Source organism: Chrysemys picta, chromosome 1 (genome assembly GCF_011386835.1).
Source record: "Chrysemys picta bellii isolate R12L10 chromosome 1, ASM1138683v2, whole genome shotgun sequence".
NCBI classification, from domain to species: domain Eukaryota; kingdom Metazoa; phylum Chordata; order Testudines; family Emydidae; genus Chrysemys; species Chrysemys picta.
This window is the reverse complement of record NC_088791.1, coordinates 84,529,550-84,548,949: the sequence shown is the minus strand read 5'-3', so window position 1 is coordinate 84,548,949 and position 19,400 is coordinate 84,529,550. Positions and strand designations below refer to the sequence as shown.

General features: G+C 41.6%; 1 protein-coding gene across 4 annotated transcripts in view; it reads right to left on the bottom strand.

Moving 5' to 3' along the window:
- Positions 1-6,755: 6,755 nt before the first annotated feature.
- Positions 6,756-19,400, bottom strand: part of ELK3 (ETS transcription factor ELK3) — a 60,393-nt gene continuing 47,748 nt past the window's right edge. For all 4 annotated transcript variants that reach the window (XM_005306514.5, XM_065560786.1, XM_065560789.1 and 1 more), the window contains 2 exons: positions 13,072-13,194; positions 6,756-8,447 (listed from right to left, as the gene is read on the bottom strand). In XM_005306514.5, coding sequence (XP_005306571.1) covers positions 8,349-8,447; positions 13,072-13,194 — 222 coding nt within the window. In that variant the 3' untranslated portion in view covers positions 6,756-8,348. The remainder of the gene's footprint in view (positions 8,448-13,071; positions 13,195-19,400) is intronic.

Below are 19,400 nucleotides of genomic sequence, written 5' to 3'. Positions count from 1 at the left end.
TTTGGAAGCTTCTTGTGGAGTCACAGCTGGCACCTCCATAATTGAGGATGAGTCATTTTGCACTCAAAGCAGGAATTCATTCTCTTGCTTATATGTGAAAAATACAGTGTATTCTCCATAAAATCACTACAGTTACTTTGAGTATAGAACAATTTTTCTGAGAATTTACAAGTGAATCCATTAACTATTTTAGGAGTAAAAAATAGGTTCTTTATGAAATTTAGTATTTGGTGTCAGGCTTTTTTTATTTTTTGGCCCAAATGATATTAATAACAAAATTATTCAGTTTCCTTAAATTGTCCGTATAGTTTAAACTCACTGACATATTATGCATAGGCTAGATTTGAAGGGTTTTATTTAGAGTTAAGACATTTTTTCCTGTTCTTCATTATTAAAATTTCTCCTTAAGCAGGAGCTGAAGAATGTTGTAGTACAGAGAATTCCATGGTAGAACTGCCTGTTTTTCAGAATGGCTGCCATCTCCAATTGTGCTTGATGGGATTGAAGACAGAGGCTCCCTCAGGTGGACATTTTGAAAAGGGCATTTCTCTTTCATTGTTCTCAGTGGGACTTTTGTTCCTCTTTGCCCCCTAGCCACATAAGGCACCACCATCTTCATAAGAGCATCTTGGCTTCATGCTCTTTAAGAACTATGGGAGAAGGAGGTCATTTTGAAAGAGGGCAGTTTTTCATGAGTTTCTCTGAAGATTTTATACACCAGCCTCTGCTGCAAGCTGAATTTGCAGTTATGAAAAAATTACCATTAAATTATATTTATTTTCAAAAGCAATCTGTTGCAACAGGTCTGCTCAACAGAGAAGGTGTGCATGTTTGTGGGCACGTGCAGGGATAGGTGAGATTTATGACATAGGGGGAAATGTACATGTGTGTACGCACGGACGTGAGAATGTAGGGAGATCTGGAGAGGGCAGGAGATAGGAGGAGGAGGAGAATTAGGATGTATGAGCTGGGAAATACAAGGAGGTGCAGAAAGGGAATTTGCAAGACAGAAAGGGTACAGTTCAACTACTTTGCACTGCTCTAGTGAAACAATGCATGTGTAAATCCAACTTTGGCTGCTTTGTTCTGCTCCACAGTGGCATAAAGCAGCCAGGGTTTCTTTTTGAATTGGCCTATAGAAGTTAAAAGGAGCCTATAGAAGTTAAAATTTAAAAATGTATTGACATACTCCACATCTACAGATCATTAGACACATGATAGCATCTCTTTATTTCAGTACCATAGTTCTTTTAAGTTTAACTCTGAATTTCCTGGATTTATAATACTTGATTTTGGAATGATTACAACATCCCTGTAACATGTATTACCTTAAATTAGTGATATGTGTTCTTATCCTTAATTCAATTTTTACATAATTTTTGCCTGGAAATTTTTTTAAATTTTTCAGTGCAGTGACCGACTTGGTTTTATGTTTAATACTAACAATACCTGGCACTTACAATTTTTTACTTTCTTCAAAGCATTGTACTTTTAACTGATGGATCCTCACAGCACAGATATGTAAGTGATGATGGGGGAGATTTTCCAAATGGTAGATAGGAATCTGTGTCTTTTGAAAATCTCACCCAACAGCTTTCTTATCTCGTGAGTTAGAGAGAACTAGCGATTTGTCCAAAGCCACAGAGGGAGCTGGTGTTGGAAGAACCAGGATTAGAGTTTGGCTGTTGTAGATTCATAATCCATTGTTCTGTCACTAGAACACACTGCCCCTCTGATGCCTTCATTGGCAGATAGAAAAGAGTTTCTTGGATGTGGAAAACACTTAATTTAAGATTTTCCACACTTCTGATATATTCTCTAGAATCCCAGGTCCACAGCATATGACTACAGTCCCCTTCAGAATTCTTAAACTTAGTTCTTTCTTTCCTTCTGTCATTCTTTCTTTCTTTCAACAGCTCTCTCAGGGGCACACCACTGTAGGGCAATAAATGTCCAAGACTTTGCTGCATCCTCTAGAATCTAAGCTTTCATTTAAGAAATAAACATCTAATCCTCCTCATGTCGATAGCATTCACAGTGCAACTAATCAAACGTTGGCCTTGTTCAGTCTGCCTGCCACATACTGAAACAAATTATCTGCAAGAGAGCTGTGAACTCCCTTTATTCATTGTAATGGGGTATTACTGCTGAATCTTAGGCTAGGTCTACACTACCCACCTGAATCGGCGGGTAGAAATCGACCTCTCGGGGATCGATTTATCGCGTCCCGTTGGGACGCGACAATCAATCCCCGAATCGACGCTCTTACTCCACCAGCGGAGGTGGGAGTAAGCGCTGTCGACAGAAAGCCGCAGAAGTCGATTTTGCCGCCGTCCTCACAGCGGGGTAAGTCGGCTGCGATACGTCGAATTCAGCTACGCTATTCACGTAGCTGAATTTGCGTATCTTAAATTGACTCCCCCCTGTAGTGTAGATGTAGCCTTAAATACCAAAACTGTTAACTGGAAGAGTTCTCTTCTTATTGCTTTTTCCTCCATTGCCTTGCAGACCAAAGCGGTGCCAGCTTGCTTCTCTGTCTTCAGGCTGTAAACAAACCAATGACTTGAATATGCCCATCCTACTGCATGTTTTAATGGCATTAGTTTGTTTTCAGAGAGAGTTGCTCTTTGTTTTGGTTTATTCTCTTCCTCTTCCCTGTGCTGCTCCTTAGTCTGCAGGTAAAGAGGAAGCTGTCCCGGACACCTCTTTTAGGAGTAGTTGAGGGTGTGTTTTATTTCTCTAAGCAGTCATGGGATAAGAGGGAACATTCTCTCATGAATTGGTAACTGGTTAAAAGATAGGAAACAAAGGGTAGGAATAAATGGTCAGTTTTCAGAATGGAGAGAGGTATAATAGTGGTGTCTCCCAGGGACCTGTACTGGGCCCAGTCCTATTCAACATATTCATAAACGATCTGAAAAAAGGGGTAAACAGTGAGGTGGCAAAATTTGCAGATGATACAAAACTACTCAAGATAGTTAAGTCCCAGGCAGACGGCGAAGAGCTACAAAAGGATCTCACAAAACTGGGTAACAAAATGGCAGATGAAATTTAATGTTGATAAATGCAAAGTAGTGCACATTGGAAAACATAATCCTAACTATAGGGGTCTACAATGATGGGGTCTAAATTAGCTGTTACAACTCAAAAAAGAGATCTTGGAGTCATTGTGGATAGTTCTCTGAAATCATCCACTCAATGTGCAGCAACAGTCAAAAAAGCGAACAGAATGTTGGGAATCATCAAGAAAGGGATAGATAAGACAGAAAATATCATATTGCCTCTATATAAATCCATGGTACGCCCACACCTTGAATACTGCATGCAGATGTGGTCGCCCCATCTCAAAAAAGATATATTGGAATTGGAAAAGGTTCAGAAAAGGGCAACAAAAATAATTAGGGGTATCGAACGGCTTCCATATAGGAGAGATTAATAAGACTGGGACTTTTCAGCTTGGAAAAGAGGCGACTAAGGGGGGATATGATAGAGATCTATAAAATCATGAGTGGTATAGAGAAAGTAAATAAGGAAGTGTTATTTACTCCTTCTCATAATACAAGGCGCCACCAAATGAAATTAGTAGGTAACAGGTTTAAAACAAACACAAGAAAGTATTTTTCCACGCAACGCCCTGTCAACCTCTGGAACTCTTTGCCAGAGCGTGTTGTGAAGGCCAGTACTATAATGGGGTTCAAAAGGGAGCTAGATAGATTCATGGAAGATAGGTCCATCAATGGCTATTAGCCAGGATGGGCAGGAATGGTGTCCCTAGCCTCTGTTTGCCAGAAGCTGGGATTGGGTGACAAGGGATGGATCACTTCATGATCACCTATCTGTTCATTCCCTTTGGGGCACCTGCCATTGGCCACGGTCAGAGGACAGGATACTGGGCTTGATGGACCTTTGGTCTGACCCAGTATGGTTGTTCTTATGTATAATTCTTATGGAATGGGCATGAGACAATCTGAAAGCAGCTACTGGGAAAAAGCAATAATATTCCTGGGAGTTGGGAGCCCTTTCCTATAAGAAGCCATCTCTCAAAGCCCTCCCAAAGAAGGCTGTATTACTGACTGCTCCGGAACGCACAACCAAGGTTTGTTCTTCTTTTCATTTTAAGCAATAAATTGTCCTTCGCTGTGCTCCAGCCCTTTTCACCCCATAGCAGTGGGCCAGCACTTCCATCACAGTGGTTAGAGCTCTCAAGGACTACGTAGCCAGGAGAGCGTTGTTCAGTAAGTCACTTTGTTTGGGACTTAGCATTCTAATGAGAGAGAAGAACATGTTTAAAGCTGCAATCTCCAGATAGATTAAGGGTAGGTATCATGATACATTTAGAATGTCCTATCTCATAGATTCATGTTTATTCCACAAGACACACAGCAACCTATCCATAAAATACTACCTGGGCCTTGTTTGTTCTTCTGCTAAACAAATGCTTCTTTCAGTCACAAGGTCCTGCAATTTTTTTCTGTATAACTGAAGGCACCTACTTGTCTCTAAGGGCTGGGAGACAGGAGGGAAAAAATGCATAATTCTGCCTTCAGGATGTTGGCAGAGAAACCAAATAGTTGTTGCCACACTTGTGAAAATTCAGTGGAATATCAGCTAACAGGAATAACAAAAATTTCCTAATTCCAGATCATAATAGTCTATATAAAGTAAATAAAAGCACCTCTAAAATAAAAAACAGTTTGGCCCCAAAATAAGTTTGAATACATGTATAAACTTGCCTTAAAAAATCATGCTCTAAGCCCATTGACTTACCTAATAAAAACAAGGGGAGAAATAAGTCAACCTATTTCTGTTTTGATGAAAACATAGCTGCCTCACCAAGTAATCTCAGAGCCATCCACTGTCATAGAAATGTTGACTCTTCCACGCATATTTATTTACTAAAATTTCTCTGTGATTTGAATCTACATTTTAAGAGATACTCGTTAATAAAATTCAGTAGAAAAGCATCAGCGTTTTCCTTGAACCATCGCATACCGAAAGAAGGCTAGTCTATTTAGTAAGCATAAAAAGTCCCTCTTCTGGTTTGGGAAGGTGGACAATAAATCCATGTGAAAAAATGGCAATATGATTCTGTGTATTATCCTTCATGTGCATCTTTCTGATATAACACAAACAGTAATCAGAATTCTTATTCAGTTGACATTTTGACCAATTTGCAGGCCAGACAGTACAGCACACTTTCATTCTGCTAAGCTATTTTTGATCAAACTTAAACTAAATCTGCTAAGCAATAACAAATGTGCTGTAACATTATTACTATGTTTACTTGTTACTCTTTGCCATTAAGATATAGGAGGAAATACAAGCAACTTATGCCTCCAAGCCTCTCCTCTTCAAAGTTGCCTATATCATGTTTCACTTGGATCTTTCACAATAATTTCATTGCTGAGTTTTTGTCCAAAAATAGCTATTTCCTGGCATCAAAAAACCCCTAACCCTGCAGTTTGGAAAGTGTACAAGACTTCACAATTTCTTTAAAAAATGGTTGGTTACTTTCCAAGATATCAGATCCAGCAACAAGGAAAGAGATACAAACTAATGAGAATCTGGATTTTCCTCTTGTAGGAGTCTGTTCTAGTCTTTGACATCAGAGAGTCAATAAAAATATACTCCCTCCCACAATTTTACTCTCAACTTTTGCAGAGTGGAGTTTGACAGCACTTTTAATATATATTGTATTTTAATTGATTGAGTTCTAATACTCCAGGAAATATCTTTATTTTGTGAGCTAAAGAAGATGTGCATCCTCATCTTCTTTGACATCTGATTCTTCCCTCAGCTATCCCAGTGTAAATCAGTAGTAACTCCATTGAAGTAGTTACAGTGGTGCACAATGAGAAGAGAATCGGTTCCAGGATTCCCAGCACATGGACATTGTACAGATGTGACATAATTACTGAAAAGTTCCAAGCATCTGAGAGGCTATATATATATATATATATATAAAAATAAGGTTTGATACAATAATTTAATCTGTAAACTCCTGTAGTTTAATCTCTGATGCCTCCACTTAATTTTTCATGCGTTTGACCCAACCATTCAGCTTGGTTCGTTTGTGGCCACCTTTGTTTTCAGTCTGTTTTCAATTTAGCTAGCCTAAAACTTGCAGGACATTTTGTGTAAGATTCTCATTGCTGTGGTCTGTCATTGGAGTCCTTCCTTTCTAGATGTACATAATGGTGCCTATTGGGGTTCCCAAATGCTGAAATGCACAATGAGATTTTTTTTTGTGCCCCTTGGGTATATATTATTGTTTTGTTTATAATAACTGCTACTTTACTTAGATATGGCCATTTCTATTTCATTTCACTAAGACTGGTCTACACTACATAGTTAGGTTGTTTTAACTACATCATTCAGGGCTGTGAAAAATATCATGCCCTGTGGTCATTGTGTCAACGTAGCTACTGCCTCTTAGAGAGAGGTGGATTTACTCCAGCAACGGAAAAACCCCTTCCGTCACTGTAGAAAGTGTCTATGCGATAGCAGGGCAGTTGTGCCACTGTAGTGTTTTTAGTGTAGCTGTACCCTTAGACCACGTGATATGCAGGAGAGACAAAGGTGGGTGAGGTAATATTTTTTTATTGGACCAACTTCTGTTGGTGCAAGCCACACAGAGCTCTTCAGGTCAATAAAATGCAGGAGTCATGTTGGGTTGCAAGACCATGGAGCCTCAGGAAGAAGCCTGCTCTCATCACACTCCCTCGCCCCCAAAAATGGCCTTTAAATATCAGAACTTTACTAATAAAATGTTTATTTAGCACCTTTCATCTTGAAGGATTGCAAACCATTTTACAACTAAACACATGCATCACCACTGAAATGCATCCAGGCAGACAACTGGCACACAGTTCACTTCATAAAATGAAAGAAAGAGGAGTTTTGGCCAGTTACAAGGACAAAACCCACTATTCACACAAAAAGTGCTGTGGGATCTTTATTGACCAGCTGTAACAGAGAGGATCCTCGTTTGTGTGTTTTGTTTTGTTGTGTTTTAAAGATCTCATCTGAGAGATCCACACAGGATACTGCACACAACCCAATTTATCTACCTTAAAAGATAAGGTTTGTGTCAGCCCTGCCAAGTTTGGAATCTGTGGTGCGATGGAGTCTAGGTATTTCTAACCTGACACTTTGAGATGACTAAGCCGCCACCACCTCAAGCTAGAGTGCATGCTTAATACATGAATCTTTAGGTTGTATACAGATAGTGATGCAGCATTACTTATGAATCCACAATTCTCAAATACTTGATGTTTCCACATGTACAATCCCATGAATACGGTAGGTCTCTTTACAAGCACAAGGTGTTAATTTAAAGTTCTACAAATTCCACAGCTTTGGGGAAAGCCTCATATTCTGACAGCTAAGTAGCTGAAATATTCTTCCAAGGGAAGCAGTGAAAGGCATTTGGAACAACTGGACAAAGCACTTGGAAAACCAACAGAGGGAACAATCCTGCATCAGCCAGGAGGATGGAAAGTACATGATGGGTCTTTTCAGCTGTTACTCCAACAATTCATAAGCAATTTATGAAAATAATAGGTATTGAGTGAGTTCTCTTTCTCTGCAGACACATTTACAAAATACCATTAAAACATTTTATTAATGTTCAGGGCCCAATCCCTCCCTGGTGTAACTCTGTGAAATGGAGTTACACCAGAGAGGAAAGTGGGCTTCAGCATCTGTCTAGCTATGGCTTCGTTATTCTTAAATGCATTTCCTGGACATAACATTTATTATGTTCTTTCAGTTTAGCAAAGAAAAATCATACGGCTATTTTTTATACAATTTGGAAGCACTTAATACAAAGTTACATGAATACACTGCATCATTATGGCCTATCTGTGAAAAAATACTGAAATACTACCATAGGGCTGTTCAATACTAGTTTTGTCTTTCAACCTTTATCTTAATACTAGAAAATATATAAATCATTTGCATAACATTATGCAAAAGAAGGCACAGCCGGTTATACTTTACACAAGCACAATGCATAATATGCAGAAAAAAAGGATAAAAAAAGCTTCACATCCTTATTAGATACATTGTTGAAATCCATTAAGAAAAGTACTTCATCAACAACAGTGTTCAACACTTGAGAGCTATGATAAACAAAATTATAATTCACTTAATGCAAAACAGATTTTTATATATATAAAAACACTGTTTAAAAATGCTAACATAATAAAAGTAGATCCATGTAATGAAAAGTGCAAACCAAAGAAATGGAGGGTTTCACAATGTCCTTCTCATGACACAGGAAAAACTAACCCATGGGAATGAATGTATTAAATCAGTTAATGAGTCCTTAACGTGATGAGACGTCATCAGGATTTCTGAGCATTTGGAGAAAGCAGTACTGGAGAAGAGGCCCCATCCAAACTGGGGATTGGTACTGGTATGTGACCATTTAGCAGAGTTGGAAACTGCAAGAGGACAAAAGGTAAAATTCATTATCTCAAAGGATTACTGCATATGCACTCAGCCCCAGCAACTGAACCCAGATGATTTTCCTTTCAAAGGTTGTGGTTCCTAAATGACAAGCTTTGATTCAAATAATAATGAGTAACGTTTATTAATGAAAGGATGATATTCTTTTTCTTAAATGTACAAGAAAATATAGCTAGTTAATGCTACAAGACAACTGTCATCAGCTCACAAAATTGAGCAGTATGAAGAAAGATTTGTTGATCGTTATGCATAAAGGAAGAATGTTCTGTAATCTTACAAGACATTAATTAACACCTCTGCATTTTTAAGGTGTCTGAAAGAGATACGCAATGAAGATTCTTGCAAAATGAAACTGTAAACTCAAGATACAGTTTCATCTGTGGGGGGGGAGGGAAATATATAAGCCTTCAAAAATATTTTGAAAAACGTATGTGTGTATTCAGTAGAATCTGTCAGCTATCTACAAGGGACCCTTTGTCATGTGGCTAAGGGATATAAGTATTAAGCATGTCACATTTTCAAAGTGCTGTGCAAAGAATATTAACTAAGTTAATACACCAGTATATTCTTTGTACACCCTTGCACCCTGATTGCAGCTTATTTGCACTTAATGTATATTGACTGGTATTTAAGATCTAAGACTAGCGAGGGAGCTAGGTAGGAAAGTAGTCTAAGCCTGCTACATTAGACACTCAGAATTAGTTTTTAAAAATGTGTTAAAGATTATATTGGCCTATTTTATGGCCAGACTTAGGTCCTGATTCTATGAGGCGTTACTTAAATGGGAGTGCTGAACACCCTCAACACTCAATTGATTTCAACAGGCATTGAGATCACTGCACCTTAAAGGATTAGGCCCTAAATACTGAATGACCCAGTCCAAAACTGCCACTTTGTTAAAACTGAACAGCTACATCAAATGGGGTGAGTGGGTGTGTAAAAAATATCTACTATATACCGCCCCCCACAGGACAGAGAGCAAGCAATCCTAATTGCCGCCGTGCTCTACTATGAGCTCCAGGTTTTAGCTAAAGATTGTACTTTTTATCATTCAGTTTGAAATTTGAAAAGCATCGATCCATGTGATCAGCACTGGGCAGCAAGGGTCAGTGCACCATGCTGAAGGCTGTATCAAAAGTCAGTACTGATTTGTTTCCTGCAGGCTTTCTTTTTATATCAGCCAGCCAGCCAGAACAAGAGTCACCACCATGCCCCTGGAAAATCTTTTACCTATTTGATTTCAACTAATTACAGGGGGTGGGGGGGGACTCCAGTTTCTTGTTTTTATACTGTAGGTTCTTCAAGAGGGATATGTAACCTAAAATGTCCTTCATGTGGTTTCTAAGACTACAAACCATCCCTCTTTTGTTATAATAATTGGCTGTCTCACTAGGCAGGTGAGGTGCTGAAACTACTATTATGCAAAATGTGCTGATTTTACTGTAACCTCATTCCCCTACCCTTTTGTCCAATTCTTCCACCTGTTGTGTTTTATGGATGAGATGGGAGACTTAGATGGAGAGATCTCTGGGGCAAGGACTGTCTTTTTCCCCCCACTTATTTGTACAGTGTCTTGCACAAGGGGGCCCTGATCCTTGATTGAGTTCTCAGTGCTACTGTAATACAGATAATAAATAATCAAAACCAAGAGAATAAAATAGTTTAACTGGGATCACTGGGGCAGCTGAGATTTCAATGAAGTTTGATTGCATTCCCTTGGGGCTTTATTTTCGGATAAAACACAGTTATGTACAAATCTCTCATTGCCCCAGTTATGCGGTAACTTTCAAACTAATGATGAAAATCTAAAGTGAATTTAATTACATTCTAGTATTATTGCCACAGGAAGATCTTCCAATTAGGCCAAATTATGGAGATAAACTGAATGAGGCAGAATTAACTGCAGATTTCAGTGGCACTTTTCATTTTCTCCGAGGCTGAATGGGCACAATTCTCTCCCCACACACTGGGATGTGGGAGTTGCTTTAGCTGTATATGTATTCCAGTGCTGTACTAGTGAGGCACTTCATGGCCGCTCACTTTCAGAACAAAATATAAAGAGCCCTTCATCCAGGAAGAGGCGTGTGCTTCACATTCCTAGAAGTGATTGCTCTCGCTCAACATGGGGTGCCACTGTCTGCCTCAGTATCCAACAGCCTTCTGCTATGATGACGGTCATGTCCCAAAGGCACGGTACGTAACACTGGAGGAAGCAGGGGTCTAACAAGAATGCTAAGACCCTCCTCTTTTCTCCCCTTTCACCCAACATAGTGTAGTCAGCACTCCATCCTGTTACCACCTAATCCAGTCTAGCTCTTAAGGGGTACGTCTACACAGCCTACAGCAGCATGCCTCCCAACCTGGGTCTGTAGAAGCCCTTTAAAGTCCACTCTCCCCCCCTCAGCTTCAGAGCTCAAGCTCCAGTCGCTACACAGCTGTTTTTAGGATGCTACTGAAAGCCCCACAAGCCCAAGTTTGTCAACCCATGCTGGGAGGCTTGCTGCCGCGGGCGTGAGATGACCCAGTATGGGCTGTTAACGAGAACTACCAGATCCATCTGTGTTCAGTAGCCTCAGTAACAAAAAATCCCTTTAGCTCTTTAGGGCAGAGACTTTTTTCTTGTGTGTTTGCACAACACACAGTACATCTGGGTCCCATCCTGATTGAGGCCTCTGGGTGCTATGGCAATATTAATATTAAATAATTAATTCTAGCCAAGTCCTGCCTGTTCTCGACTATGGAAGATGCTACACACCTGGAAAAAAGAAATTGGGGCCTGGTCCTGCTTCCGTTTAAGTCAAGGCCCCGGAAAGAGAGAGTCAATCAGCTTTAGGAAGTATTACTCTCAGACCCCCACTACTTTCAGGCTTTCCGCTTCCTGTTTAAGCAAGCAATGAACGTTCAATGGGCACAGAAAGGTGTTAGTCTGAGACCACCTTTTCCTTAGGGCATGCAGCCAGCTCTTTTTTTCTTGACTCCTAGATTTGCTAGCGAGAATTCTGAAAGGTGGGTTTGCCCTTGCAGGTACACAAGTAGCATCCCTAGCCTGGGGAGAGTGTTACATGTGCAGGTGCGTGAGACAGGAAATAGCCGAGACAGGATCACCTGGGGAAGTCTGTTTTTGTAGTGGAAAAAAAACTCAGACTCGGTGGGTTAGTTCCATTTCAGCTGCTGTTGCCACTTCCTATTTGGTTTGTAAATTAAAACTTTATGCACTACAGATTTGTCACCTTGGCCTTTTTTCTGAACCATGCGTTATTCAGATGAGGCCCTTTGCGTCCGTCAGATGCGACAGATCCAAATCCACTTTCACTTCCAGTTGTCACTGTAGGTTGCTAGATGCACTTGCAGTCTCATTACAGGACAAGTCTCGGATGCTTCCGTCTCAAATTAAATGTCTGGATGTTTCCAATCGTGTGCAAAATGATAGCACAATACAAATAAATGAGTTTATATGAGGTGAAACAAAGAGCCCTAGGACTGCTGTACATAAAGTCACATTATAACTGAAAGGAATGCCTGTAACCCCAGTGTGGCGCTGGAGTATTTGTGGTCATATCACTCCCAGGCCTTGTGCTTCTGCTGTATAATATGGCCAGTCTCTGGGAGTTCAGGGGCTGGGTCGTCTTTGTTTCCCATCTTCCACATACTGTGTCAGTGCTGGTCTGCCTCAGCACTTGTGGGATTTCATTCCAGGGCTTTTCCTTGCATTCTTTAGCTCCTCTATGGATCACCAGCTTTCTTCCTGTCAATTAACTGATAAGTATTTTTTTCCTGTGCCCTGTTGAATCAGCTGATTGGCAACGGCTCCAGTTGGCTGGAGTGTGGAGGAGCTGATAGCCCCACCCTCTTTCCAATTTCTGGATGGACACTGGGGCTTTGAACAGCTTGTATTCCACAGTGATTTATTCATGTCCTTATTGGGTTTTGTGTGGTGCTCTTCACTGTGCAATCCAAATTGCTCTCGAACATTTATTCTCACAACATCCTATGCTGCAGAGAAGTGCTGTTATCCCCATTTCACAGATGAGAAACTCTGGCAAAGAGGGATTAAGTGACTTGTCCAAGGACACACATGAAACCTGTGGCAGAGCTGGGAACTGAGCCCAGATCTCCTGAGTACAAGGCCTGTGCGTTACCCACAAATCCTCAGTGACAGGCACCTTCACATGACAAAAGACAATTACTGCCTTCTGTACAAGGCTAGGCCTTGGTTTGCATGATTTTTCCAAAGCCTTTTCCATTGCTTTCCCTCCCACCTTCAACAGCTACAAGGCAGTCTCTTTGCTCTGCAGTCGCCTTCAGAGGCTCTGAGGGCTCAACTGCTCTCAGCTAGGGCCTTCAGTTTTTCTTTTTCCCATAAAATATCTGCTATGTTCACGTTCCATGAGGGATGTTGCCCAGGAGATTCTGACAGTGTTACAGTGAATCTAACTCTGCGTGTCCCTTTTAAAGAATAACTAAATATTGACATTAGCAGGCAAACTACTTGGAAAATTCAAAACCAACACGTGCAGGATGTTACCCTGATGTCTTTTCAGTACGTGCGCCAAAGAAAGCCACCTTTAGAAATGAAATGTGTCCACAAGAAAAACCTACCTGGAACAAGGTGTTTGGTCCTTGTAGCCTGGCAGGACTCAAAGGAGCTACAGGACTAAGGCTGCTCCAAAAGTGAATGCTAGACAGCAGTGGACTTGGGGTCAACAGTAATCCATTTGGGGTCTGCAAGACAAAAATACCAAATGTGTGCCTTGAGGCAGAAGACAATATGGGTTGGACCGTTACAGCTCCATCGACATTTTGCAACATTGTGAGGTTTTCCTCCCACTAATCTACTGACCCTGTCAGAACAGTAATTTAATATCCCATGCTATAAAATGATCTCCTTTTCAGAATGATTTTATTGCCATTCAGGTTTGTTTAAGAAGATTCAAAACAGACCCACATGATTTGATGCATATCTGTATCACAGTGTTACAATACCATGCATACCTCATTTTAGACACTGCCTATCAATGTAAAAATCTAATCTCTTTCAGAATAATGTTTGTTTTTTTGTAGACTAGCAATTACTCGCACTGGCTAGATCTTTTGGACAATTAACCCAATAGTGTTTGGAGTCAAAAAGCTAGGCTTTGAAGCTCACTCCCCTAGCTGGTGCTTCTCTTTCACTCTGTTTGAAAGAAGGCTTAACAAAGTGGCATTGTATTGGTTTCTGCAGTGAAGGGTGGATTTACAACCAGAGTGACAGCTAAGGCTCCAGAGAATGCAACTAATTCTACGCTAAGAGTCTAAATCCATAGAACTAACAATCCATGGATTTTCTGTGCTCACAGATTGCTATTTGCAGAGTCATGACTCGGATACAGAGCTGTGAGTCTTCTCATAGGCTGGGTCTACACTGCCTGCCTGAATCGGCGGGTAGAAATCGACCTCTCGGGGATCGATTTATCGCGTCCCAATCGATCCCCGAATCGACGCTCTTACTCCATCAGCGGAGGTGGGAGTAAGCGCCGTCGACGGGAAGCCGCGGAGGTCGATTTTGCCGCCGTCCTCACAGCGGGGTAAGTCGGCTGCGATACGTCGAATTCAGCTACGCTATTCACGTAGCTGAATTTGCGTATCTTAAATCGACTCCCCCCTGTAGTGTAGATGTAGCCATAGTGTTTTCAAAGTGGAATTGCAGGCTGGACACAGTAAAAATGCAACTGGCAAGCAGATTTCTGCCTTTAAAGAAAACGAGTCTAAAATCATACGTGCCGTTCTGTATCCAAAATAACGTCTATAATTCCAAATAAGAAAGTGACACAAGTGCTGTGCTAAGCTTTGAACACAAGGTTTGAAATACCACAGCTAATCTTTCCCACACCCAGGCCCCAAATTAGCAAATCACGCCTTTTCAGGAAAGGATTTAAGCACGTGCTTAATCTCATTGACTTTAATGGAACATGAGCACATGCTTAAAATTGAGCCTGCGCTTTGCTGAACAGGGAAATGTTTTGCTGAAGGGGGCGGGGGAGAGCTGGCTGTATTTACAACATTTAAAACCTTTGGGGGAAGGAGAAGAATCTCATGACTCCTTGCAGGGAATTAATGTCCCCCACTCAGTCAACTCACATAATCCTACGTGTCTCATACAGTTGTAGCTGTGGCCAAGGGTATAAACTTTGCCCCCCTAAAGGGTCTCATTTGAGTTTGTTCAAACTGTTTACTGTCACATCTGTCTTTGCATGCGCGCGTGCACACATTGTTGCTCAGACACCACAGTTAATGGCACAGTAAAATACCCTAGACAGAGAGAGACCAGAAGTCAAGGAATTTTAAAATCTGAATGATGTATTGTTCGTATTGTGGTGATGCCTAAGGGGTCTGTGAGGGTTAGAGTTCCATTGCACCGGGTGCTGTACAAATCCACAGGAAGACTCACACCTGCCCTGACATACCTGCAATCTAATTCGAAACAAGAGCCTAAAAGTTAGTTTAGCAAACAGTAGCTGGGAAGGGAAGAGTGGGGCAGGAGATAACCGTAATAAGCTCACACAGCGACCTAGGCTAGCAATGCACACAACCTGAGAGCCCCAACCTATTGGAAAGGTGGGTCTTTAAAAAACAAAAGTCTAATCTCTATTCAGTGGCTGATTTCTCACATGAAGTGGAGCTTGTGGAAAGACTTTGAAGGAGCAGGTAGTGGCCTTACGGCTCATGCAGAGCAGGTGCTCCATGCATAAGGGTTAGCATGGAGGAAAGCACAGAGATGTTTGTGGGAGAAATGGACAAATGGAAGTTGAAGGCCAGTGTCGTTGGCAGAGCAAGGGCGTTGTGAAGGGGCTTGAAAGGAAATGGATGGCAAGACGCCTGACACTGGATGCAATGTAAAACTGGGAATCAAACAGAGGTGAGCTTAGCAGCTGTGTGCGTCTGAATTGGAGAGGGGTGTTGGGAAGGCCAAAGCGGGAGGAGAGTATAGTGCTCGTGTCATGAAGTAAAGACGGGGGCCTGAGTAAGAACTGTAAGAGTGTGAACAAAGGAGAGGTCAGGTTTTGGAAATGTTATGGAGGAAGCAGCAGCAGGATTTGGACACAGCCTGGATGGGCCAGGCCAGGAAAGGGAAAGAGCAAAGATGACCCCCCAATTATGGTGCCTGCATGTCAGTGAGAATCTCAACAGTGATGTCAAGAAGGACAAAGCAGATGAGGGAGTGGGAAGACGATGAAGGGTGGAGACAGACATTCAATTTTGGCCATGTTAAGTTTAAGCTTATGTCAAGACATTCAGGAGGAGATGTCAGAGAGGGAGGCTTATGTGCAGGATTGGTGGGAGGGAGGCAGATAGGCGGGTAAGGAGTTGGAAGGTAGAGCTACCAGTCATTGTAGATGTAAAAATGGTAGCTTATGAGCTTATGAGACCACCAAAGGGAACGGGTGTAAAGCAAGAAGAGATGGGGCAAAGGATGGAGTCCTGCAGAACCCATAAACAGTGGGTGTAGGGAGGACAATGACCCACTAAAAGAGATGATAAAGGAATGGCCCGAAATGCAGGTGGAGAACCATGTGAGAACTTCATGATGAAAGCAAGGGTGGGCAAGTTTTAGAGGAGAGTCTGATCGATGGCCTCCAACGCAGCAGGGAAGTCAAGGAGCAGGAATATGCAGTAGAGAGAAGGAGATCTGGCTCTGGGAAGTGTAGTTTCAGTGGAGCAAAGCAGAGGAACATGGAGGACCGGATTGTGTGACCAATACATTTAGGGGTGAAGAGAAGAAGGGAGTTGAGGGTGGCCACTGGATAAACAAGTGGGGACAATGTTCTTTTTTTGAAGATGGGGATACCAGAGCAATCATGTCCTATGAGGGAGGGAGCAGATGAGAGTGAAATATTGAGAACAGTGTGGGAGAAGAAGAGAGGATGGAATGATTAGATGGAAAGGTGCTAGAGGAAAAGAGCAGGCAAGAAACCCCAGGGTTGGTAACAGGAGAGCATGTTAAAGAAATGGAATAAGCCACCCTGGATCTTACTAATAGCAGGTTGCTAGGTGCTGTTGCTATTAGCACAGATCCAACAGTGTTGACAAGGCCAAAATGTATATGGACGCGTCCTCTCTCAAGGATGCAGTAGCCTCCAAAGCCACTATAGTCTCCCTCATAGCCACATATTTGCCAACTCCCTCCCCTCCCCCATGCCAATTTCCTCCCCTCATCCCAGGTAGCACGCGGAAAGCCCTTGTGGAAGTAGGCTGTGCAGAATGTAAGGGGTCTGGGCTCACCAAGCATGCCCCCCAAATCCTGCAACACCACACCAGCCCCACCGTGCCCATGGCCCTTTACGTCTATGGGGAAGGGGGTAGCAGGGTTTGCCCCTTAAAAGTAACTCTGTCCACTCACAAACTAAACATTTCTCCCTTTTTAAGAACAGCTAATAATCATGTACATGTTGGGTTGTTTCAGACGCCGGCATGAGTGGTGCTGTTCCCAGGCTGTGTTACTATCTGATAGCCATCCTCCTGGAGTGTATCCATGGGGATTCAGGAGATATGGCAAACGATGTAACTGAACTAGATCAGGATAAATGGTCAGAGATCTATGTTCTTAGGGTTCTGTAAGTTAAAGGCCATTGACTTGAAACCAGCTATCTCTGCAGCCAGAACCAATATAGTTCAGCGAAGTACACAGTATTACGCAGGCTGAGCTAGCTGTGAGGTCTTGGGACACTGTTCTGAATAAACCCCACATCTGCTTTTACTTCTTCCCAGAGAACCTTCTTAAAAGAGTATGTTAGCAGCTGTCATGATCCAGATGACGATGAATACCCAATAACCCAACACCTTTTTAAAAAGGTTCTTCGGGAAGAAATAAAGAGCAAAAGGCAGGAGGATGAGTTTATTCAGAATTGTGTCCCGAGGTCTGATCCCTAATAATGGATGCAGAGAGACCCCATTTCTCTGAAGTACAGTCCCTAAAGAAGGTCTAGTACTTAAAGAGAGATTTGAAACTGAGTTGTAACCCAGTCCGGTCAATCAATACCTTAAGGTGCCTGACAATAGTACTAAGGTAAAGTCCACACCCTGTGAAGATCAGAACACTAGAATTGTCACTTTCAGCTGGAGCCAGGAGCTAGCCACAGTAAGGCTCGAATTTGGTTAATATTTAATACAAGAAGTGCAGGCTGCATTCCAGTCTTCATATGACCGAGGCCATCAGACAGCAGCAAAACCACAGGAGGAATTTAAGGTGTAAACAACAGAACAGAATCACCTGTCCTTAAATTACATGTGGAAACTGATATACCATCTCGTGTTATGCCCCCACTGGCACTATAATCAGTATTGTATTTTAATCCTGCTGGGATGCTATTATCCCAAAGCCAGTAATAACCACACTAACTATCTCAGTCGTAGGAGCACTGCTTTAAAAAAATATTTCAAGTTAATGTTATTTATTGTACAAACAGCACTATAGTGAGGAAGAGCAGAGCTCCCACCTTCGCCCCAAAAAGGAGCAAAGTTGGTGTAACCCTTACTAGCACAGTGCATGTCACATCATGATAGATGACCCCTACAGAAGTTACCCCTTTAGCTAACGTGCTATAAGGTTTGTAACTGTGGTGCTAAAGGGCTCCGGCCCCGCAGATGATGAATGCGAAGGGAAGGGCTGTTGTGTACACACTCATTTCATACGTTAGGAATCAGTATATTGTAGAAGTTACGAACTCTGAAGCAGATGCCTCAAGAAAACAGACCTAAATCAGCTTTCCCCATTTTCCAGAAAAAGGGAACAGTGCTAGCAAAACCAAAAAGATAAATAATCTGCAGAACAAGCGATGGAACTGGGCAAAATACTCAAAATTTTGTTGTTATTTAAGCATTCCTGTTTTCATGTTCATTAAATGAAATTCCAAAAAAACCTCTATCAAAAAATTGTACCAATTCCTTTTTGCCTTTAAGAGCAAATTTTCCCAATATCTTCAAGTCGCTTTTTTCTTTTTGAAGTTGAGTTGGTCCTGTTTGGTTATAAAAGTCATAAGGTCTTCGTTATGGTTCTCTGATTGGCTGAGCTTTTTATTTATGTGCTCAAGAATAGTTGTTGGAAGCCATTTTGAATCATTTTCTCAGAGGAAGTGGCTGCATTTTGTGAGCTCTTGCTGAACCGTTCAAATGCCCTGTCTGACTTCTAGAGTTGGGAACAGAGTGCATATGTCCTTGACTGCGTCTAGTCCCTATGTGTGTCTCTGAGATCAGAATCTGGTAAATAAAATGTAGTCGGATGTGTAGCACTTGCCATTCCCAAGTAAAATGCGATGAATTGCAGCGTGCCAACCTAAACTCCAGATCTCGTTACTTTCTATTATAACTTTACTGTTACCTAAATATGGTTGATGTATTTTGTATTTTATTATGTGCTCAATTATGTCAAACTTCTTAAAGATGTAGGCGCTTTTTGAACAAGCCTAAAATTGATTAATACACAGGAAACAGCTACTGTGCTCCAATGATGCTGCCAAATGTCTGGAGAGCAAATGGCCCCAAAGAGCACACCACGTCTCTCACAGATGCATTCAGTCTCTTATAGAGACTGTTAAGAAAGATGTGCTGAACTGTGGAATAAACAGATGGAGAACTGAATCACTGATGTGTTTGGTAATGGACTACAGTCAGTATCAATCAAGAAGAGGCCCATAGTCAACTACAAAACAAACCAGGCTCTTTCTAATTTTTCCTTTTTGAAAATCTTGGGCGTAATAGACTATTTTATAGATAACAAGGAAGCGAAGTATCCAAAGAAATGGTGAATGAATGGACCAACAAGGAAACAAATCAAAATGGCTCTACTGATTCTGGGTATGGTATTAGATTAAAGTAGACTTGCAATGGACCTTGCTTTCAATCTGTCCCATTCTGGGCCTGGTATGATTTATTTGTCCATTTTTGTGCCCTGA